A 25155-nucleotide genomic window follows, 5' to 3' on the forward strand; every position below is an offset into this window, starting at 1 on the left:
ACAATTGAATCTCTCTTTAGTTTTCTGTAAAAGAAAACTATTTGCCGGCTTCGTCTGTCCGTCCGCCCCCAGATCCTGAAAACTACCGAAGCTAGAGGGCTGCAAATTAGTATGTTGATCATCCACCCTCCAACCATCAAACATACCAAATTGCAGCCCTCTAGCCTCAATAGTTTTGATTTTATTTAAGGTTAAAGTTAGCCATAATCGTGTTTCTGGCAAAAATATAAGATAGGCCACCACCGGGCAGTGGTTAAAGATTCATAGGCCGCGGCTCATACAGCATTATACCGAGATCACCGAAAGATAGATCTCTTTTTCGGTGGCCTTGATTATACGCTGTACAGAAAACTCGATTGCGCTGAAGAAACCAAGGCGCATTTTATACTTGTTAGATTTGAAGACACTGTACCCAACTCCACGCGTTCTTTGGTGGTTTATAAGTATACTTGCCAGAGATGTAATCTCGGGACTTACGTCCGATCCACCAAAAGAATGCCGGGAGTGCGAATCGACTCATCGTGGCGTCAGCCATAGAACAGGGTGCTCTTTGAGCAAGGAGGAGTTTTCTTACATAAGGGGCCATTGTAAACAGTGTTTGCCTGTTATTTCGTGTGACCATTTTGAAATCTTAGAGCAAGTGCTGATGAAACCCGTCTCCATATCCTCGAGTCCCCGGTAGGGGGGTTAGTGCCTTCATTGCGCCTCACAGGGTTTCACGGTTTAACTTTGGTGTAGAGCCCTCCACAGGGATAATTCCTTCTCTGGCGGGCCCTCATACCTTTTCAAAATAAGGTGCTGCTTATATTTTATAATTGTGTCACAGTGTTTTCTCGTCATTATCGTAGCTCCTGCGGAACAGGAGTCTTTAGTTCCTTTTTAAATTTGCTTTCTTCTTGTATTAAATTGCACAGATTATTAGTCAAAGCCATGACCCGTATTATTTTTCACCTTTGACAAATATTCTTTATATACTGTGCACTTATTGCCATCATATGTTTTATGCATGTTTAGTATCACTGTGACCTTTCTTTACACAATTTTTACACTTGAAGATGTTGCTAGGGCATTCGTTGGATTTGTGATTTTCACCACATTTAGGGCAAGCTTGGTCATTTCTTCAATTTGTTGCGCCGTGACCAAATTCCTGACATTTATAGCACTGATAGGGCATGCAACAGTCTTATACTTTGCAACGGCTGTACAGTGTACACAATTTGTCACCACTATCATAGATAGCCTTCCGTATTTGTGGTGTACGTTTGATGATGCAGTGTTTATATTTGTCATCTTTGGCTATCATTTCCTTGACAAATTTCAGGTCATTTTCAGAAATGAGGCTACCTATCCATGGATTTTTCTTTACAGTGTTCGCGACAATGTCATCTTCATCCTTCGGGACATAGACTACTCTAATTTTTGGTTTGAGTTTACCCTTCTCATTTACTGATATATTGTTGATTCTCTGAATCTCGATTTTTGCCTTCTCCAAGTTTTTCCTGTCTGGAAATCTTACAAATAAGTGTCCATCTCTTGTTGTTTTAACCTGTTCAACTGGCGCCGTTATTTGACTCATAATTTGTCTCTTTTCGTTAGCTCCTGTGCTCTCTTCGTTTGTAGATTTGATCAGAAGCACTTTTTTTGTCTTTAGTGATTCAGCATAAAAGATTTGTCCACGTTTGTCATGGTCTTTACATTTTTACCGCTGTAGGGCTTACTTAAGTATATCTTAGTTTAACCAAATCACTGAGCTGATTAACAGCTCTCCTAGAGAGGGCTGGCCCGAAGGATTAGACTTATTTTACGTGGCTAAGAACCAATTGGTTACCTAGCAACGGGACCTACAGCTTATTGTGGACTCCGCACCACATTATGACGAGAAATGAATTTCTATCACCAGAAATAAATTCCTCTAATTCTTCACTGGGCGGACGGAGAGTCGAACGCTGGGCCAACAGCGTGCTAGCCGAGAGCTCTAACCACCCCTCCAAAGAAGAACTTGTAGGGATTACTAAAGGTTCTTTGCAGCGTCCCTTCGGCCCCTATAGCTGCAACCCCCTTTCATTCCTTTTACTATACCTCCATTCGTATTCTTTCTTCCCTCTTGCTATCCACCCTCTCCTAAGAATGATTTCATAGTGCAACTGCGAGGTTTTCCTCCCGTTACACCTTTCAGACCCTCTCACTATCAATTTCCCTTTTCAGCGCTGAGTGACCTTATAGGTCCCAGTGCTTGGCCTTTGGCCTAAACTCTATATTCCATTCCATTCCTATCCTCGAGTGTTTACCATCAAACAACTGGTTCCATCTTTGACTAGTTAACATCTCCCATAGAACTTCTGAATTTCCACCTCTAAATCTCTTTATTTTGCTGTCCAGCCACTCGCACTCCATCTTCACCCTCGAGAGTTGCATAGCTGAGAGTGCCCCAGTGTTTGGCCCGGCAGCCAAAATTTCATAAATCAGATGAAATGTCATTCCCGTTTTACTTTTCCTAGACATCACTATTATGCATCAGAAACCTTTCTTCCAGGACAGTTTGCAAATGTAGACAGGTTTGCAGTTGGCTAGTTGCAGGCCTATTGAAAGAGAAGAGGACATGCTTAGGCAATGGAACTTTCTACAAATTATATATATATATATATATATATATATATATATATATATATATATATATATATATATATATATATATATGTGTGTGTGTGTGTGTGTGTGTGCGTGTGTGTATCACTATAAAATGTTTGCTGTTATAACAGAGTTCCATCTAATATACGTTGCCCATAAAAGAACGAAAGCGGGTATAGCTTCCTCTACAGCATTTTATTTTGGGTACTACCATTTCCTTCAACGGACAGGACGCTGTAAAATCTACTCTCATGGTTTTATGGGCAACCTGAGTTTAATATATATATATATATATATATATATATATATATATATATATATATATATATATACATATACATATATATATATGTGTGTACAGTATGTATGTATGTGTGTTTAATATTAAACCAAATATCCAATAGCCATGTCACGACACCTCGGTATAGTGAATTGGATAAAACAACATTTGTGGCTTGATATTTGTGGATATAAACATTTTTATATATATATGTATATATATACATATATGCATATATATACATACATATACATACATATATATATATATATATATATATATATATATATATATATATATATATATGTGTGTGTGTGTGTGTAAAGTTTGTCATTGACTTTATAATTACAATTATTATCACTTTCTCCTTGCAGAATAAATTAAAGAAACCAACTGTACATCCCACAAGAATCTGACAGCCATCCAGGTCAATTCCTCGTGATACTTCCCTGACCCAGTTTGAACCCACAAAAACAAAATGGCCATCCACGACTTCGACACAATCTTCGACCACATTGGAGGGTTCGGTCGATACCAAATGGTAATTATGCCCTAAGGTCACGGTCTATATATACCCATACTTTAACCGACCCATTTTCTTATTGTATTTCCTTATTATTGTGTTCCTTTTACTGTACCTCCGTTCATATTCTCTTTCTCATACGTTTCATGGCGCAACTGCGAGGTCCTCTTCCTGTTACGCCTTTCGAACCTGTCTAATCTCGGTTTCCGTTTCAGCGCTGAATGACCTCATAGGTGCCAGTGCTTGGCCTTTGGCCTAAATTCTAAATTCCATTGCTAAATATTAATTTTCCCGTTTTTATTAAAAGTCTGCATTATAAAGCAACATTTAAGGTATTATTGTTATTGTTGTTATTATAATTATTATTATTAAAATATGCAACATTTAAGGCATTATTATTATTATTATTAAAATCCCAGAGTTAAGGGATTATTATTATTATATTATTATTAAAATCCCACAGTTAAGGCATTATTATTATTATTATTATTAATATTATTATTATTATTATTATTATTACTAAAATACCACAGGTAAGGGATTATTATTATTATTATTATTATTATTATTATTATTATTATTATTATTAAAGTCCCACAGCTAAGGGATTATTATTATTATTATTATTATTATTATTATTATTATTATTATTATTATTATTATTATTATTATCCACCCCATCGTTATCTCTCTCTCTCTCTCTCAGTTCCTCTTCGCCGTCATCTGCTACATGAGCGCAATGCTGGCCTTCGTCTACTTCGGGCAGATCTTCATGGCGCTGACGCCCCCCCACTGGTGCAGCCCCCCGCCCGGGCTGGAGGCGAACGACCTCCTCTCTGCTGACGAAGTGAAGCGCCTGACGATTCCCATAGACCCGGAGACGTCGGAGTTCTCGCGCTGCCAGCGGTACGACGTGGATGTCAGCGCGGTGAGCAACTTCCTCTGCTGGTTTTGTATTTTTATTTTTTATTTTTTCAGGTCTTGATTTTTTTTTTCCTTTTCGTTCAGGTCGTTTTTGTTTTCGTGTGTAGGCTATGCTTTTGGTATTTTTTTTTTTTTTTGTTCAGTTCGTTTGTGTTTTTGTTTGTGTCCGCTGTTGTTTTTTTTTATTGTTTGTGTTTGTTTGTGTGTAGGTTGTTTTTTGGTTCTTGTTTTTTTTTGTTCAATTTGTTTGTGGTTTGTTTGTGTGTAGGCTATGTTTTTTGGTACTTTTTTTGTTCAATTCGTTTGTGTTTTGTTTGTGCGTAAGCTTTGTTTTTTTCAATTTTGTGCTTTTGTTTGTGCGTAGGCTATTTTTATTTTGTTCAATTCGTTTGTGTTTTTGTTTGTGTCTAGGCCATGTTTTTTTCAGTCTGTTTGTGCTTTTGTTTGTGTGTAGGCTATGTTTTTTTGGTTTCTTGTTCAATTCGTTTGTATTTGTTTGTGTGTAGGCTTTTTTTTTCAATTCGTTTGTATTTTTGTTCAGTTTTGGAAGTTCCTGTCTTTGTTCATTTTAATTTTGTTACATCTTGATGTGTATATTAGGTTTTTGTTCAATTCGTTTTTGTTTGTGCGTAGGCTATTTTTGTTGTTTTTGTTCAATTCGTTTGTTTTTTGTTTGTGAATTTGTCTGACCTATGAGCAGGATTACGCATTAAGTTGTGTCTCGATTCCTAGGAAAATTTGAACAAAGTTAGGTCTCATGATTAGCAAACGTTGACCAGATTTCGGGAGAGGCCATGCCGAGGACCTGTTTGGGGGTGTATAAGGCCCAGGTGGAAGGGAAGGTCCTCGATTGTTCAGTCTTGGCGGAGATTTGCGGTCGCAGGACGATCTTGCTGTTGTTGTGATTCTTGGGTCTCAAGACTGAGGCTAAACCTTTCTTAGCTTTCTGTAAAAGAAAACTATTATAGAGATGGCCATTTGTCTGTCCGTCCGCACGTTTTCTGTCCGCCCTCAGATCTTAAGAACTACTGAGGCTAGAGGGCTGCAAATTGGTATGTTGATCATCCGCCCTCCAGTCATCAAACATACCAAATTGCAGCCCTCTAGCCCCAGTAGTTTTATTTTATTTAAGGTTAAAGTTAGCCATGATAATGCATCTAGCACTGCTATAGGTGCCAGCAACACAGGCCACCACCGGGCTGTTGATGAAAGTTTCATGGGCCGCGGCTAAGTGTGTCATGGGGCTTGACTGAGATTTCCGTACAGCATTATACGCTGTGTAGAAAGCTCGATTGCGCCGAAGAAACTTCGGCGCGGTTTTTACTTGTCTAAGGTACGGTAGTTACTGATAATTAGAATTTTGTTTATACTAAAAACTGGCGTACCCAAGATGTCAAAAATTATGGTAATAAAAAAGATGGTCGAGATGACTCGGCCCGATCTCAGTGACGTACTGTCTGAATTGAATTAAACTGAATACAGAATTTAGGACAAAGGCGGAGCACTGGGACCTATGAGGTCATTCAGCGCTGACACGGAAATGGACTGTAAAAGGTTTGAGAGGTGTAACAGGAGGAAAACCTCTAAGCAGTCGCACAATGAATCAGTTGTTAGGTGACCGTGGAAAGTAAGGTGGAAGGAAGAGAATATGAAAGGAGGTACAGTAAAAGGAACGAAAGGGGTTGGAGCTAGGGGCCGAAGACGAGCTGCAAAGAACCTTAAGTAATGCCTACAGTGCACCACATGAGGTGCCCTGACGGCACCACCACCCTACGGGGATTGCCCATTAGTGGACCTTATGCGGTGCACTGTAGGCATAAGTAAAAGGTGTTTGTTGCATCCCTTCAGCCCTTAACTGCACCCACTTTTTAGCCTTTTACTTTCCCTCCACTCCCGCTTCGTTTCTTCGATCTCGCTGTCCAACCTTTCTAACCGTTACTTCTTAGTGCACTGTGAGGTTTTCTCACAGTTTCACCTCTAGACTATTCTGCCTTTTGTTTTCAAGGCTGTTCAACCACTCCAACTCCCTCTTATCAGATTCTTTAGCCCTGAATGGTTGAAGTTTTCCTAGTGCTTGGCTTCTCAGGCTAAATTCCATGAATCCAGTCAGTGTCTCCCATAGATTATCACAGTAGCTTCTATTTGGGCAACTGTTTCTGGACAACATGACTGAAGTATCAGTCTACATATTGTGCTGGCTAGAGGCATCTCAGGAGCTGAAAACACTGTGTACACAGGTGCTCTGTAATCGGCAGAACATCTGTCTATCCATGGGAGCAGTTGTGCGAGGTGGTTACACGAGCTGCTGTAACTTGTACTCGTCCATCATCAGTGTTAATGTTTAGGAAATTAGCTGATATTGCTTTGTCCATTTACATAGCTGTAGATCTCTTCGACTTAAGGACCCATCATTAACTACGTATAGTCCTCAGCATGACATACAGCACGCACTGTAACTCAGTGTTAAAGCACATCAATAAGACTTAAAAATATCTAAATACATGCAGTGAATTTGTGAGGATATACCACATCAGAATGCTCTGTGCCATTCATGTAATCTTAAAACCATTTTCATTAAAACTAAGAAAGTTGTTGTCACTTTATCACAATTGAATTGTCACTTTATCACAATTGAATTATGCATGATCAGAAATAATATTGCCAGTAAAAGCCACAAACAACGTATTTCAGTGGTCATATTTTGCTAGTATTAGCTTACACTGCATAACAATAGGATGTCTAGCTTCCATCTGGACTAATGACCTCACATAAAAGGTTAGGTAAGGACTGTACAAGATTCCATGTCTACAGTAAGTGTACAGACCCCACAAGATTCTGTACAGTGCAGTCTATGACTCCCTCCCATAGGTCGTGAGGTTCAGCCCCTGTTGTCTGATGGGTATGCTACTCCCAAACATCCCACTCAGTACCCATCATACCCCAAAGGTGTGCAATTGGGATTAAAGTCGCATCCTTTTAATGACCCGAATTTCAATTTTTGGTTGACCCAGCAGCCAGTCATTCAACTTTTATGCCAGGAGCGGGAACTGCCGTAGCTTGTACTGTTGGAAGCTAAAATAAGTCTAATCCTTCGGGCCAGCCCTAGGAGAGCTGTGAATCAGCTCAGTGGTCTGGTGAAACTAAGGTATACTTAACCTTACACTTGCTCAGGGATGTTTTGATGTTTTCGTCTCCTATGAAGCTGCCATCAACCCTAACAAGCTAGCTTGTACAGACATTCTTCGATAGATTTACTGAACTGGTACCATCGATAAAATTTAGCAGGTTCTCGTTTCTTCAGCGTCCTTCCACAGAGCCTTATGCAATGCACTGTAGGGAGTTTGCAGCGTCCACTTATTGACCTTTTACTCTACATCCATTCCCTTTTTCTTTCATCCAGCTCGCTGCCCAGACTCTCTAAATATTGCTCCTTAATGAAACTGGGATTTTCTCCCGGTTCCACCTTTAGATCCGTGCACAGAATCTCATTTATTTTCCGGACATCTTGATCTTGCTGTCCAGCCACGCCATTGAATGGCAGAAATTGGCCCAGTGCCTGGCTTTATAGCTTAAATTTAATGAATCATGCATTTGTTCACTCAATGTGTACTGGGTAAACACTTTCATCACTGTTCTAATTTTATTTTTTAGAGGTTTGTCTAAATGCACTGGTTGACTTCGTGCAGACCTTCCTCTTGAACTGGCTATGCTGCTCTGTTGCACTGGGGCATTGAGTAAGGGCAAGGTTTCTAGTGTTCTCTGAAGGCCTGTCTTCAACAGTGGCCACAAACGTTTGCAAATACAAGGAAAAGAGGGACCCCATGGTTACTCCATCTCCCTGTCCAAGCAGTTCCCTGCTGGAATGTTAAAGTTACGTTGGCTCTTTGCCAGCACGGGCTCTTGCTCTAAGCAGCCCATAACTGAAGCTGAGGTGGAGGAGGAAGCGGTATCCCCTAGTAGCAGTAGTCACTTGAGATGCCATAAAATGATCGAGACAGCTGTTCAAACAAAATCGGTGGAAGCAGGAATTATTAAAGAGAATTTATGGTTTTTTTTTTACTGAATACTGAACCTGAGAGTCTGAAAAGATTATATATATATATATATATATATATATATATATATATTATATATATATATATATATATATATATATATATATATATATATATATATATATATATATATATATATATATATATATATATATATATATATATATATATCAAGTAAATGAGTCTCGACTCAGGATACAATCTCGAAGGCGAAGGAAAAGGGCACCATTGTTACAATTCGTTTATTATGCCGACGTTTCACGACAATGATTAAAAATGAAAATGGCCTCGGTATATTAGAATCTGTTATCATAAAGAAGACGGTCCCAACACTAAATACTCAAACAACCTCTGTACAATTGTTCATTGCTTAACCTTTTGTTTGCTTTTCTTCTCTCGTCCTTTCTTGCTCTTCCTGTGTTCTTGAGAAATCTTTTGTTTTCGTCTTGTTACTACTACGGTTTAGGTATGTCCTGTGCCTGTTCCCCCGTTTTTATTTGTTTTATAATTTATATATCTAATATATATATATATATATATATATATATATATATATATATATATATATATATATATATATATATATCGATGTTTTAATGTGACTCTTTGTAAGGAATTTATTAATCATTGCAGCCTTGAAAATGCGACGATAGCAATTGTCGTGAAACGTCGGCATGATATACGAATTGTAACAATGGTGCCCTTTCCTATCGCCTTCGAGATTATATATATATATATATATATATATATATATATATATATATATATATATATATATATATATATATATATATATATATATATATAATATATATATATATATATATATATATATATATATATATATATATATATATATAATATATATATATATATATATGTATATATATATATGCAGTATACACACACGTGTATGTATATATATATATATATATATATATATATATATATATATATATATATATATATATATATATATATATAATATATATATATTCAATAAATAAAAATCATACGAATGCAAATAAACGTAGCGACCTTTGGCCTTATTCTAATTTTGGTGACAGCCATTCGCGGAACCTTTAACAAAATTTGTCGTGCCACGAAAGTTGGCCACGAATGTTGGCGCCTTGTCAAGGGACAACTGCCGAGATATTTGGCCTTGGCCCTGTTCAGTTCTTTGTTTACTTTTGTAATCCCATTTTAGCAAACCACACGAGATTTTACGTTCGCTAAGATTATTTTCTCTTGTTCGAAAAGTACCGTAACTTAAATTCATTACTTCGTTAGTCGTTAATTTAGGAATCAGATTACGGCGTGAAGAATTAGTTAGTTCGTAACGTCATTAACGAAAGCCAGGGGAAGGTCAGGTCATGCACAGGCACCTGGGAATGAGGAACCCGAAAATGATTGCGTAGAAGTGACACGGCAACTTGAATTCCCCGAAACGGAAAAGTTGGCACCGCTCCAGGTTTTCTGCCGGGCATTCCCCTCTCCCATCCCCCTTCTCCCTCCCCACCCAAATCCTTCTCCTCTCCTACCTATTCTTGCTGTTATTGTGCCCTCGTTTTCCCGTCCTTGTCTTTATCCCTTCCTTTCTCCGCCTGATATTTCTGTCACGAACCGTCTCCGCAGATATTTTTACCGGTATTATTAATATGCGAAAATTGGGTCGTCAAATGTATGACGTATACAAAACGCTTTTCGCGGCACCACAAAAAACGAAAAAAGTTGGCGGAGCTCCAGGTGTTCCGATCACTGTCTCCCCCTACCACCACCGCCAGCCCCCTCCCCTGCCTCTCATCCCGGGTTTCTGGTATTTCCTCTCGAACAAACCTTTCCTTTTATCCCCATATTACCTCTCTCTCTCTCTCTCTCTCTCTCTCTCTCTCTCTCTCTCTCTCTCTCTCTCTCTCTCTCTCGCCGAGCTCCTTCTACCTGTTCTAATATCCTTCACATCTATTGAGTTGTGACACCTCTCTCTCTCTCTCTCTCTCTCTCTCTCTCTCCGGTCAAGAATAATAATACAATTCGGTGATGCTTCACTGCAATAAGCATAGTAATCAGTGTCCTAACTAAAGTTTGCGAGCCAGACTGACCTCTTCGAGGCCCCCTGATCTGCAGTTATTTGAGCAGACCTAGACCTATGTTCGATATCGGAACGAACGATTAACAATCTGGGCGATTTTCCCTAAGAAAGCAGAACTGCCTCGACGAGGTAATCTTGTAACTCGCCCGAGTGAGGCCATTCATCAGTCACGTCATCGGATTCTTCATATTCTTAATGACGCAGCTGCTTATTCCATCAAAACATCAGCTCCGTCAGTTCAGCTAAAGGCCTTCAAATGGCTGTTGACCGCGGGTATCCCTTAAATTGATCGAGTTGTATCTACAAAACTGTTTTAACGAAGACCAAGTGAAAGTTAATGGAGTTGGATAGCTAGGATGGAAGAGATTAATAAGAAGTAAACACACTGGAGGCGCTAGGCCTACCCCAAGGCTTTTGCAGCTGAGTAAAATAGACGACCATTACGTTATTCTGTTAGAGGAAATAGACCTACATTTGGGTTCAGTCATAAAATAGACACTCTCTCTCATACATTCATATTTACTACAGACTCTCAAGGTGTATATAACATTTGTTTTTGTGACGCCCTCTTAAGGCTGTATAGTATTTTTTCTCGGTAATAATTGATATTTTAGTAACAAACGTTCTTGTCATCATAGTTGAAATAGGCCTATGCATTTGCTGATCATGCATTTATCATGTAGTAGTCCAGCACCCTTTTTCAAAAGAGGCCTTTGCTCTTCCTTTAAGTTAAGTATACCTTAGTTTTACCAGACCACTGAGTTGATTAACAGCTCTCCTAGGGCTGGCCCGAAGGATTAGACTTATTTTACGTGGCTAATGACCAATTGGTTACTTGGCAACGGGACCTACAGCTTATTGTGGAATCCGAACCACATTATAGCTAGAAATGAATTTCTATCACCAGAAATAAATTCCTCTAACTCTTCATCAGCGCTACCGACTCACCCAACGAAGAGGTGCCCTTCCTTTAAAGATTATAATAGACTTAAATCTTCCTTTTTCCATAAATAATATGCCTACGACGTATTTGACCAACTCCAATACATTTATGCTCATTTATGAAGATATAGACCTGATTCCTTCCGTTTCCTAGAATAGACCTATACTCCTCATTTTCATTGTAAGGAAAAAGACCTACAATGCCATTTTTGTAATGAAGATGGGCTTTGTTTTTCTTTATATATGTTATCAGGCTTTATTCAGATAATAGACCTATGTCATTTTTCCTTAATGAGAGAGGCTTAGGTCATGTGTTATACTACTTAATCTGTTTATCAAGAAATTTGGCCGCAGATAACTCGAATGAAATGGCATCAACTGACTCGCTAATGGTCCGGAAGTTGGGTAAAATTCGGTGGTATGTTAGGTGCAGAAGTGCTTAGGTTCCGACTTCTTTTATGAACTTTGTAGATACATTATTAAGTCTAAGTCTGCCGACTTGGGTGATCCAATGAGTGTTGCCATATTTCATACACCGTTGCCAGTTTCATTTTCACTTTGGTTTTATGTAGAGCCCTCCACAGGGATGATTTCAACTCTGGCGGGCCCTTGTACGTCTTCAAAATAAGGTGCTTCTTATATTTTATAATTGTCTTTCAGTGTTTTCTGGTCAGTGTCATAGCTCCTGCAGAATAGGAGAGTCTTTAGTTCTTTTTTAGATTTGCTTTCTTCTCGTATGATCTTCACTTCAGGCGGTATTTTGTTGTACAAATGCTTTCTCGCCTGACTTACAATATCTGTTCTAGATTCAAATATCCCATAGGCTTCACTTGCATGTCTGATTACAATATTAATTTCAGGCCTGAAGAAGCTTAACCAGTCTCTCATATATGTTGGTTCACCATATCTTAAGTGTTTTAAAGACTATAAGAAGTATTTTGCATTCTATTCTTGCTTTTACTGGGAGCCAATGTGGCTCCATTAGTGCTGGGGTTATTCTGTCACGAGAACGTAGTCCTTTTAATAATCTGGCCGCTCTATTTTGTACTCCTTGCAATTTTCTTAGTAGGAAGTTAGGGAGACCGCAGTATATAACGTTGCAGTAGTCAAGCCCCGAAAGTATTTGGTTGCAAATTGCTGTTTTCAGAGTATCTTCGTTTAGGTATTTCCTAATAAATGCAATGTTTCTAATATGATAGCTACAGGTTTTTGTAATATGCAATATATGGTTCTTCATCGACAATTTATTATCAATAAATACTCCTAAGTTCCTCACTGCTGCCACAGTATTTGTCGTTGACGAACCCATAGTTATTCTTTTGAAGTGTTCATATTTTCGTAGTGCAGTGTCAGATCTAAATAGTAGACACTCAGTTTTGTCTTCATTAAGTTTCAATTTCTTCGCCGACATCCATTTTTTTATATCTCTCATTGTATATTGAATCAATTTTACTAATGGCGACTTCTACCGTTTCGACAGGAAAATAGAACAGCATACAGTTTATACTTAACCTTGTGCTTATTTAGAATTCTAGATAGTTCAGTTGTGTAAATGCCAAATAGCAGTGGACCCAGAACGCTGCCTTGGGGCACTCCTTTTGTTAGGCATTTTTTTTCTGACTTCACGTTTGATATAACCACTGTAACCTTCCTGTTTTCTAGGTAGCTTTTGTTCCATTTGTGTACACCATCTTCGATGTCTGCTGCTCTCAGGTCTTCGAGCAGCAGATTGTGGTCAACTGTGTCAAATGATTTTATGTCACTGTTTCTAAACAGAAACGGTAGGAAGTAAATCATCAATACTTTAAAAGCAACACCAAAAATGTATTCATTAGTAACGTATATTCCATAAAACAAGTTCTGAAGAAAAATTATTTCTTTAATCTTCTCAGAATGTTTTCTTATTTTATTGCACTATTTACTTTTTTTTTTAGTTTTCTGTAAAAGACAACTATTGAGATGGCTGTTTATCTGTCCGTCCGCACTTTTTTTTTTTTATTTTTTGTCTGCCCCCAGGTTTTAAAAACTACTGAGGCTAGAGGGCTGCAAATTGGTATGTTGATCATCCACCGCCCAGTCATCAAACGCACCAAACTGTAGCCCTGTAGCCTCAGTAGTTTTTATTTTATTTAAGATTAAAGTTAGCCATGACCGTGCGTCTGGCACCACTTTAGTTGCCAACAACACATGCCACCACCGAGCGGTGGCTGAAAGGTTCATGGGCCGTGGCTGAGAGTTTCATACAACATTATACACTATACAGAAAACTCGATTGCGCCGGAGAAGAAACTTGCGCGCTTTCTTTACTTGTTTAATGAGCCGTGGCTGATAAAATGGCTGAAAGTTTCACGGGCCGTGGCTGAGAGTTTCGTACAGCATTATACGCTGTACAGAAAACTCGATTAGACAAATGTCTAAAGCAAGTTCACTCTCATCGAGGGATTTGCGTTTGCTTGTATCACAAAGTGAATCGACACCAATTCGGCCGATAAGTACTCTCTATCTCCGAGCTTTTTTTTAAATTTCTTTTATCGCTGATTAGAGCAACGTTGATATCGAGAAGCAGCAATTTTATTACAGTTAACATCACCCAGGTGGTGCGAGATGCCACCACCAAAAAATAAAATGTTCACAGTTTTAGTGGGTCCGGATTCAATTTTCGTGTTTGGTATGTATTCTGTGTTATGATTTATGGCTGACATTTCATATGGACCCATTAGTGCATGATACAATAAGGTCACGTCCTAACGCCTAATATGTATGTATATATATATATATATATATATATATATATATATATATATATATATATATATATATATATACACATATTTCATATATGTATATATATATATATATATATATATATATATATATATATATATATATATATATATATATATATATAAAATAATCAACACACAATCACGCGTGGAACAGAAATAAATTTCTGACTCACATCAGGATCGAACCCAGGTCTTTCAGTTGAAAGGCAAGGGCACTGCCCACTAGGCCATACAAGCAGTTAGCTTGGTCAGGTAATTCCTTGGGTGCAGTTGCTCTCACGTTCAAATTTCTTTTATGACTTGTATGGCCTAGTGGGCAGCGCCCTTGCCTGTCGGTTGAAAGACCTGGGTTCGATCCTGATGCGAGTCAGAAATTTATATAATTTATATATGTATGTATATATATATATATATATATATATATATATATATATATATATATATATATATTTATATTTATATTTATATATTACATATATATTTATATATGTAATATATCATAAACTGGAGTGGGGCGGAGCTGGTTTTCAAAAGTAGCTGTCCGTACAAAAGAAAGATGCTGGAATCTGCTATCATCAATCAAACCAACAATACGAACTTGTCAGGAGGACATTGGAAATCGGACGACGTCGACGCTTTAATCCTCAGACCGCTCCTGAAGAAGGTGTTCCAGGGCACACAACCACCAGAATCGACGCCGAACGGGAGTTCGTGGGCCGAAACCACTAGGGAACAGTTGACTCTCCTCCTCCTTAGGAAACGGCCACCTGCATACCATCGGAGACTTAATGCCACACCTATATATGCTTTGCATATTTACCCTTGTAACATTTCATCTGTCCATATTTTTCCAGTGAACAGGGGCACAGAAGGAAGTGCTCGAACTATATGGTTGCAATGTTTTATGGGCCTTCTTATCTTCATATATGTATACATATATATATATATATATATATATATATATATATATATATATATATATATATATATATATATATATATATATATTTGTTATATATTTAGACACATTGAGTGACAAATGTAGGGGATATTACTAGACTGCAGAACCACTGACCTTGACTGATATGTAAACAACAGAAACACCTGGTTAGTTTCTACTGGAAACTCAGACTAATTACAAAATTATACCTTATTGCACACAGTTATAGAACAGCAAATGAGGACTGAAACACTCGGTGTAATTATTAATAGAACAACCTGTGACAAGATCAACAGCAAACGCCATAGTACTGGGTTTCATTGTGCAACAATGAGATTCAATTAACAGTCAGCTCCGGGAGATTACAGCTAGAAATTGTGGCTAGGTTGAATCTGTTGGCCTTTCTTGAGCAACTTTCACTAGGCGAGGCAGTGGCGAAGGAGATGAGTTTATCGAACTGAATTGAACTGAATATAGAGTTGAGGCCAAAGGCCAAGCAATGGGACCTACGAGGTCATTCAGCGCTGAAACGGAAATGGGCAGTAAAAGGTTCCAAAGGTGTAACAAGAGGAAAACCTCAAAACAGTTCCACTATGAATCAGGGAATTAGGTCACAGTCTCCTATAAAGTGACTAATCATTGTGTAAACGGATCTGAGCTCTTATTATTTCACAATTTCTTAAGTCTTAATTCACAAGTTGGCTTAAAGAAAGCTCAGATTCGTTTTTTATGGTTTTATGTCTAAAATCATCTCTTCATGACAATCCAACTCATTATTTAACCTATTATGATATCAAAGACCATGGGATCCCTTTTCAACTCCTTATTTATTCCCATAGATTAGAATTTTAGTTGTCATCGTCCTCGCCCTCCTGCAGTAGCTCATTTTATTTGATTTTCACTAAATATTTGAAATGAATATGGAATCCAAATGATAGGTTACATCTCACAATATTCCCACCCTTTGTGCCAACGCCCCTTTTAATTCACCACTCAAATTATTCTTGTCAGTGCACTTCATGTCTTATTTTTCATACTTCTGCAACAAAGCTCGGGGAGATATTGCCTTTTTTTGTGTCTGTTTGTATGCCTTTTTGCTTATCACAATTTGATATGGGTTAAGTTTCCACTTTTGGGAAGCTTTTGGGGCCCATCGTGTTGACACCGATTGTTCTTTGACATGTAAGTTCTTAAAGTCATGCTATGTATTCTAGTTAGACATAACAAGACGAAGTTTTCATATTGGGATTTCCATACCATGCATAACTTTGTTGTTCCCTTCAGGATGCTGCTGATCTTATTGTTGTAGAGGTAAATCAGGACACACATCTCCAGCCAAAGAGGGCCCCATAGAATATGACTAATCATAAAATATACAACAATAATAGCAGGAATAATTTTCTTTTAATTTTTGCAGCTTCTTCTTCATCTGATGCAACTGTTGAAAGATCAGCAAGACCAGGAAAGAGAGATCACTAGAAATAAATGTATAAAACCTAAAGGTTTCCTGGTTAATTCAACAGATAAGCCCAGAAGCGGTACGCTTGTGACGTCACAGCATTGGCTCCTCCCCCACCACCTGAGTTGAAGAAACCCTTTATATATATTGGCTCTGATCACTATGACCTTCACTAGCCTCATTGGAAGTTAGATCTCGTAAATGTTCAAGAATTGTCTTCGGACGCACTGAGCATATATTATAGAAAAAAAAATCATCTAATCCGGGTGAAATGTTATTTGCTCGCTATATTTAAGCGCCTTTGCAATGTGGTGTTTGTTTTTGTTGATTGTTTAAATGCAATTGTTTACTTTGTGTTGTTGCTTTGTTTATTTGTGACAAATATTTTCTTGAATTCTGTATGAAGGTTAATCTAATCTTAAGATTGACAGCTATTTTTTTAGTAATTTTTCGTAATTCTGTGTCTGTTATTTTGAATTATAACTTAGGAATATTTTGACCAATCTTTCGAAGATAATATTTAAGATTCGCTGGTGATCATTTTGGAGCAAACGTAATTTTGTAATTTACTTGCATAGGCCTAATAGTTTTGCATCCTATCTGAATTATGTTGATCATTTGTCATGGAATTTTGAAAAGCATTTAATCACTGGTGAAAGCCTAAATAATTAATGTATTTTATCCATATTACAAATTTAATTTTGTGTATAAGCCATTTGCATAACTCAAAAACAGATTGACCAATTTTGATGAAATTCCAAAGACGAGCAGCTAACTGCCTGTACGTCACTTAAAAGACTGTACCCGGGTTCGATTCTGGGGCAAGACGGAGTGATTTAGGCATATTTTCTGAGAGTCTAATCAGAGTTCATTGACTAGAGCCTTGAGATATGTACCTAATAATTAGTCAACTGTATTGGGTCGTAGACAGGTTGACAAGTGGTATAGGACCGGCACCCCTCACCCCAAATACTCATCTCAAAATGTGGCAATTGTAATTTGTATAATATTGAAGCACCATCTTGGTTATCTATTTTATTTATGTATTTATTGCAGCTGTTGCAAGGGAACATGACATCACAAGATCCCACAACCCTGTGGAACATAACGGGATGCACATATGGATGGACGTACGACTTCAAGACGTATTATCCCACCATTACGTCAGAGGTATGTAACGATATATATATATATATATGCATATATATTTTATTTATTTATATAATTATTTATATACATGATTATATATATATATATATATATATATATATATATATATATATATATATATATATAATGTATGTATGTATGTATATATACATACAGTCATTAAGCCAGTAAACCCTCCTCATGAAAAATAGGCCTTAGAATCCTTGGAATGCATAAGTAAATGTAGAATTCCAAAATTTGGAGGTAGGGGAAAGGAAGTGGCCACTGATAAATGGAGCAGTGACTGATGTAGTACCTGTAAAAGTGAAGTGTAATGCCTATGGATTCTATGATCGTTCTCGTTACTTCTGGTCTAGATTCAGTCATCTTATGACGTCGTATGTGCGTTTGTCCATGACAGAGGGGGGTGTGCCATCAGAGCACCTCACATGGTGTACTGTAGGCATTACTGAAGGGTCCCCTGGACCCCTAGATACCCCCACTTTTTGGCCTTTTACTGTACCTCCATTCCCACTTCCTTTCTTCAACTTTGCTGTCCAACACCTCTAAGTTTTACTTATTAATGCGCCTATCAATTTAAAACTCCAAAAAAATTATTATTCTTTGACCGGTTGGTAAATACATTGGATGTTGCTGCCTATTTTGCCTCCAATATATATTTTTTAATCTTGACCTATTTTTCAAGGTCGGAGGTCAACTTATTTTTCAAGGTCTCATGTCAACTTATTTTTCAAGGTCGGAGGTCAACTTATTTTTCAAGGTTGGAGGTCATCTTATTTTTCAAGGCTGGGGGTCAACTTACTTTTCAAGGCTGGAGGTCAGCTTAATTCTCAAGGTCGGAGGTCAACTTATTTTTCAAGGTCGGGGTCAACTTATTTTTCAAGGTCGGGGTCAACTTATTTTTCAAGGTCAGGGGTCAACTTATTTTTCAAGGTTGGAGGTCAACTTATTTTTCAAGGTTGGAGGTCAACTTATTTTTCAAGGTCGGAAGTCAACTTATTTTTCAAGGTCGGAGGTCAACTTATTTTTCAAGGTTGGAGGTCAACTTATTTTTCAAGGTCGGAAGTCAACTTATTTTTCAAGGTCGGAGGTCAACTTATTTTCCAAGGTCGGAGGTCAACTTATTTTTCAAGGTCGGAGGTCAACTTATTTTTCAAGGTTGGAGGTTAACTTATTTTTCAAGGTTGGAGGTCAACTTATTTTCAAGGTCGGAAGTCAACTTATTTTTTCAAGGTCGGAGGTCAACTTATTTTTTCAAGGTTGGGGTCAACTTATTTTTCAAGGTCGGAAGTCAACTTATTTTTCAAGGTCGGAGGTCAACTTATTTTCCAAGGTCGGAGGTCAACTTATTTTTCAAGGTCGGAGGTCAGCTTATTTTTCAAGGTCGGAGGTCAGCTTGTTTTTCAAGGTCGGCGGTCAACTTATTTTTCAAGGTCGGAGGTCAACTTATTTTTCAAGGTCGGAGGTCAACTTATTTTTCAGGGTCTGAGGTCAGCTTATTTGTCAAGGTTGGAGGGCAACTTATTTTTCAAGGTCGGAGGTCAGCTTTAAGGGCTTAAGTTTTGACATGTTTTCAACTCCAAAAGCCTATTGTTTTTACAACTTTTTTATTTTTATTATTTCAACAAACAAGAAACATTATAAGAATTGAAATCATAAAGATAGATTATCTGAGTAGAAATGTAGTTATTATTATTATGCAAGTTTGTTGGTGCACTCCTCAAATAAAAGTATGAAAACTACAATAGTGCTTACGTAAGTCATACACCCTCTCTCTCTCTCTCTCTCCTACGGCGCTCAGTGCCGTATCTAACCGATCTCAGGACTAAAAAAAAATTACCCTTATTATAACGGCCATTATTATATGAAGTAGGTTGCTCCTTTCAATTTTTAAGATACCAAGAAGAAGAATTAATGTTCTGTAGGCCAAGAAAAGAAGAATAAGCATTCTGCAGGCCTGTCTTGGGTCTCATTGTGACCCGAGTATTAAAGCGTTGGGTTGTGGGATGGGGAACGTTCTCTTGCACAACATCTGCTCATGAGTGAGAATTTTTTTTTTTAAACTGCTCAGTGTAAGGGGTCTGCATGTATTAAATTCCCTCTCCGTCTTATATGACGTTTTTAATTTAGTGAATTGTTGTGCGCAGAAAGTGAAGCTCTTATTCAGAGAGAGAGAGAGAGAGAGAGAGAGAGAGAGAGAGAGAGAGAGAATGTACTGGATAAATATCTCAAGGCCTTTTCGTAGGGGATATTCTGTCCACGAATGTGGGATACAAGTTCGGACGGAACCTAAGTCTCGTACACTATATCTTATGCGCTTTCTCTCTCTCTCTCTCTCTCTCTCTCTCTCTCTCTCTCTCTCTCTCTCTCTCTCTCTCTCTCTCTCTCAGAATTAAACCTTACGGTATAATCCATTAACACTATTGGCCTACAAGGTTCACATTTAGTTTAAAAATGAAAAGATTGAAAGCGTACATAGTACAAATTCGGTCAGGACTTGTCTTCCACATCTGATACTCCTCTCTCTCTCTCTCGTCTGACACTCCACTCTCTCTCTCTCTCTCTCTCTCGTCTGACACTCCATTCTCTCTCTCTCCCTCTCTCGTCTGACACTCCACTCCACTCTCTCTCTCCCTCTCTCGTCTGACACTCCACTCCACTCTCTCTCTCCCTCTTTCGTCTGACACTCCACTCTCTCTCTCTCTCTCTCTCTCTCTCTCTCTCTCTCGTTATAATGTTATAATCCACTGATTAACACTAATGGTTGGTAAGCTTCACATTAAAATAGAACATTAAGAAATTGAAAGCATAAACGGTACTTTCTTGTCTTTAAAATGTGACAAAATACACCACCAGTTAATTTATGAGTTTGAGAACAACTGTAGCCCTTTGTTGGCCGACTCGCTTGAGCTTCAGACTGTCACTCGATGGGCCGGAGTTCAATTCTCGCGGCCGGCTGTTGAAGAGTTAGAGGAATTTATTTCTGGTGATAGAAATTCATTTCTCGCTATAATGTGGTTCGGATTCCACAATAAGCTGTAGGTCCCGTTGCTAAGTAACCAATTGGTTCTTAAGCCACGTAAACTAAGTCTAATCCTTCGCGCCAGCCCTAGGAGAGATGTTAATCAGCTCAGTGGTCTGGTAAAACTAAGGTATACTTTCTTTTGAGAACAACTGTAACAGGCTGTTTTAAGTAGGAAAGTTTAAGGGCTGTTAATAAACTCAGGCCAAGATGACGCTTGCTAGTTGTTGGTGGAGCACTGACCAAATCTGGGAAAAGTGGCAACATCTAAAACGTACTACATGTTCGTGGTCATTTCGGTTTGAATATCATATTGATAACTGTCGAATATTTTCTGCTGAATAATACCGCATTCTTCTGTAAAGAGTGCCGCCTTTATTTGATGCTATAACAGAAGACGCTGTCATCAGAGAGAGAGAGAAAGAGAGAGACAGAGACAGACAGAGAGTGAGATACGGTTAGATCGAAGGCTGACTACATGTATGGCACAAAAAAGGACAGATTTAGGACAGATTTATAACATTTATACAACTCGTAGATGAAGAAAATCGTTATCGTCTGGTTTCAGTTACATCAGACAAGGTTAGGCTCTCTCTCTCTCTCTCTCTCTCTCTCTCTCTCTCTCTCTCTCTCTCTCTCTCTCCCCGTTAACAGGGTTTCATCCAAAGAGTTACTCGCCTTTTTTACGAAGATTTCTACCGTAGGCGACCCTCGCTATGGGCAAGAACCAGTGTATACCATTTTGAGAGAGACGGGAACGTAATTTTAAGAAGGAAGGAGCCTTCTGGAGAGAGAGAGAGTGGAGAACGAATTTTAGGCCAATGCTGGATAATCTTGCGAAGCACTGGTTAGGCCTACCCAAGGTCCTTCAATAAGTTGTTGATTCTTATTCACCCTGTGTTTTGTGACAAGTTTTTTTATGTATACATACACGTGTGGTATGTACTACGTACTATCCAGTACTATCTAGTACTACATACTATCCAGTACTATCTAGTACTACATACTGTCCAGTACTATCTAGTACTACATACTATCCAGTACTATCTAATATTACATACTATGCAGCACTATTAGTACTACATAATACCTAGTACTACTTACTATCCAGTACTATCTAGTACTACATACTATCCAGTACTATCTAGTACTACATACTATCCAGTATTACATACTATGCAGCACTATAAGTACTACATAATACATAGTACTACTTACTATCCAGTACTGTCTAATACTACATACCATCCAGTACTATCTAGTACTACATACTATCCAGTACTATCTAGTACTACATACTATCCAGTACTATCTAGTACTACATACTATCCAGTACTATCTAGTACTACATACTATCCAGTACTATCCAGTACTACATACTATCCAGTACTATCCAGTATTACATACTATCCAGTACTATCCAGTATTACATACTATGCAACACTATAAGTACTACATAATACCTAGTACTACTTACTATCCAGTACTATCTAATACTACATACTATCCAGTACTATCTAGTACTACATACCATCTAGTGCAGTCCAGGAAAACTGGAATACAAAGCTTAATCAGAATCATGAAATCCACGTCATCCATCCCACACTTCCTTTCTTTCCAGCTAAACTGGGTTTGCGACGACGACTGGAAACCCGCCTTCAGCCAGTCGTTCTTCTTCATCGGATCCTTCATAGGACTCCCGATCCTCGGCTGGGCAGCCGACAAGTGGGGACGCCTCCCCGTCATCGTGGTGACGAACGTCGCTTGCGGGATCTTCGGCGTCGCCTCCGCGTTCGCGCGTTCCTTCGTTATTTTCACTGTTCTCAGGTTCATCGTCGGTCTGACCTACGATACACACTACACTGTGGTGTATATACTCGGTGAGTGGTCGCTTGAAGCGGGCTTTTAAAAGCTGTCGTTTTGTTGTATTTTTGTGGAGGGTTCCAATAATTTCCAGCTATTGTCTTTCAAATTTTCACGGGGAAGTCTTCAGAAAAGTCTTGTCATCCGCTTAGCCCCAAAGTTTCCATTAAGCAAAGGAAAACACATTAAGTTTTATAACATTTCATTATAAGACTAATGCACGCTATACTGTGGTGTATATAATCGAAGTGTTCTCTTGAAGTTTAATTTTTTTTATGGTAGAGTTCCAATAATATTCAAGAAGCATGGGTGCTAAAGGCAAGTTCCCTCCTTTTTTTTTCCACAGAGAATTCTTCATTAAAGTTCTGCTATCTGTTTAGCAGCAAATTTTCCAATAACCAAAATAAAATCCCTTATGTTCTGAAACATTTCATGATAACAATCCTGTCAACTGTTTAGGAACTGCAAAGAAAATCACACAATTCTTGGGAGGCTTGTAAAAACTATATCACTTTAGGGATGAATTCTAGAATGATCCCAACATATTTTAATGAATTGAATTAGTCAGTTTGATGTTACCATTCACCATCCATAATATTAAACAATTCATCAGAGCTTCTTAATGTAATTTCCTTTTTTGATTTTTATTGCACATACCCTGTAGCGAGATCAGGTCTTCATGAAAGATATTTGTAAAGGAAGATATCTTAGAATACCCACAGTCTGTTAATTCTGTTCGAACCAATGACTTCCCCTACCGAATCTGTCTGCCTCAGTCTAACCTGTCAGTTTTTGCTTCGCAAAACAGTATTCAGAGGAGGTTCAGTAAGTTTTATTTTTTCATAGTTACTGCTTTGTTTGCCAGTTTCGTAACTGAAGTATTTAAAGTATTTATTCACTTATCCACTTATTTTTGGCTCATTTATTTACTATTTATTTCAGTGATGGAGTATGTCTCATGCGAGTACCGCACGGTGATGGGCAACATACCCATAATGCTGTTCCTGACAGCAGCCATGTGTTCCCTGCCCTGGATGGCGTACTTCCTCAGGAGCTGGACCATATATGCAGTGATCATTCACATTCCCCAGATCCTTTGTATCGTTTTTGTCTGGTGAGTAGATCAACGTCGATTGGTCTGTGTGAAAGCGAATAAACCCTCCACAGTGGAAATTCATTTGTTTTGAATAATTCCTTGGAAACAAATTTTTCCAACGCTTCAGTAAATTGGAAGTTGTGAACGTAGTTTTCAGTTGCCGTCGCTGATCTGTAAAAATTTTTAGGTGTGTCATCTTGGAGAAACAACTCCTGTTGCTTTAGGTGTCATTCAGCAAATATGTATTTCTGTTTCAACGTTGAGAGTAGAGAAGTTATTTCCTCCTAGGAAATAGAAGCCTGTCGTGTTTCATACTTGTGCTGGATTCATCAAACTGCCCAACAAACTTTTTAAAGCCAAGAGTAAAGAAGTTACTAATCCATTGCCTCCTAGGAAATAGAAGCCTGTCGTGTTTCATACTTGTGCTGGATTCATCAAACTGCCTAACAAACTGTTTTTAAAGCCAAGAATTTCTGGCACAAATTTAGGTTTGATGTCATCCGAGTAAGCCTCTTGAAACTTGGCTGCCGGTACTGAAAAGTCTCTGTCATTAATAGTTAGAAAATCGACCAAAAGGACAAACAGTGGAGGAACATTTTTATATGGCAGGACAAGCCCTTGCACAAAGACAGAACACAAGTGTGGTAAGACGCTGTTGTGGACTGGACTGGGCCCAAGTAGGAGAGGTGATTTTTGTCACTAGTTGACTGATATTTTGCTTTATTTTCTTCCCTTAGGGTCCTGCCAGAGTCTGCCAGATGGCTGATAAGTCAAGGGAGACTGGAGGAAACCTTGAAGATCGTCAGGAAGGCCTCCCAGGTCAACAAGAAGGTCCTTTCACCAGAATTCATTGAAGAGTTCAAGGTCAGACTCTTTTTTTTTATTGTATTTGAAGTGTTTGACTTAATGGTCAGAGTACTTCAGAGGTACTTTTATGCGTTGAGTTGCTTTCTTGGTTTCTTTAAATCTTCAGCTTAAAACCCTTATGGACAGAGTCAACAGTTTACAAACCCATGACGGCTCCAAAGGGGAAACAACCTGCAAAGAAAGATAAATCATAGGAGAAGGTGGAACGTAAATAAGAGTAAGGGAATAGAAAATGAAACACACACACACACACACACCTGAATTCAGGAGACATCAGCGGAGATTAAGAAAGAATTTGCTCCTCGCTTAAACATTTGGAGATCAGAAGACTCCACAACTGTGCTATGCAGACTACACCGCATTTCAGTTGCAGCCAAGATAAAACTCCTAGCAAATCGAGTAGTATTAAACCCGATGCTAAGAAACAATACATTGTTTGCAGCAGCAGCAGCCTGCCTAGCGCATTTCATTTGAAATCCGTGGACAGAAATGCTTTGTTCACAGTTCTCCA

The 25155-nt window shown here is 38.3% G+C and overlaps 1 protein-coding gene across 3 annotated transcripts in view; it reads left to right on the top strand.

Moving 5' to 3' along the window:
* LOC136834841 (organic cation/carnitine transporter 2-like) overlaps positions 1-25155 on the top strand; it is a 65916-nt gene that overhangs the window by 29397 nt on the left and 11364 nt on the right. For all 3 annotated transcript variants that reach the window (XM_067097621.1, XM_067097620.1, XM_067097622.1), the window contains exons 2-7: positions 3283-3449; positions 4138-4359; positions 17683-17796; positions 22440-22698; positions 23624-23795; positions 24515-24641. In XM_067097621.1, coding sequence (XP_066953722.1) covers positions 3387-3449; positions 4138-4359; positions 17683-17796; positions 22440-22698; positions 23624-23795; positions 24515-24641 — 957 coding nt within the window. In that variant the 5' untranslated portion in view covers positions 3283-3386. The remainder of the gene's footprint in view (positions 1-3282; positions 3450-4137; positions 4360-17682; positions 17797-22439; positions 22699-23623; positions 23796-24514; positions 24642-25155) is intronic.

This window comes from Macrobrachium rosenbergii, chromosome 54, assembly GCF_040412425.1.
Source record: "Macrobrachium rosenbergii isolate ZJJX-2024 chromosome 54, ASM4041242v1, whole genome shotgun sequence".
Classification (NCBI taxonomy): domain Eukaryota; kingdom Metazoa; phylum Arthropoda; class Malacostraca; order Decapoda; family Palaemonidae; genus Macrobrachium; species Macrobrachium rosenbergii.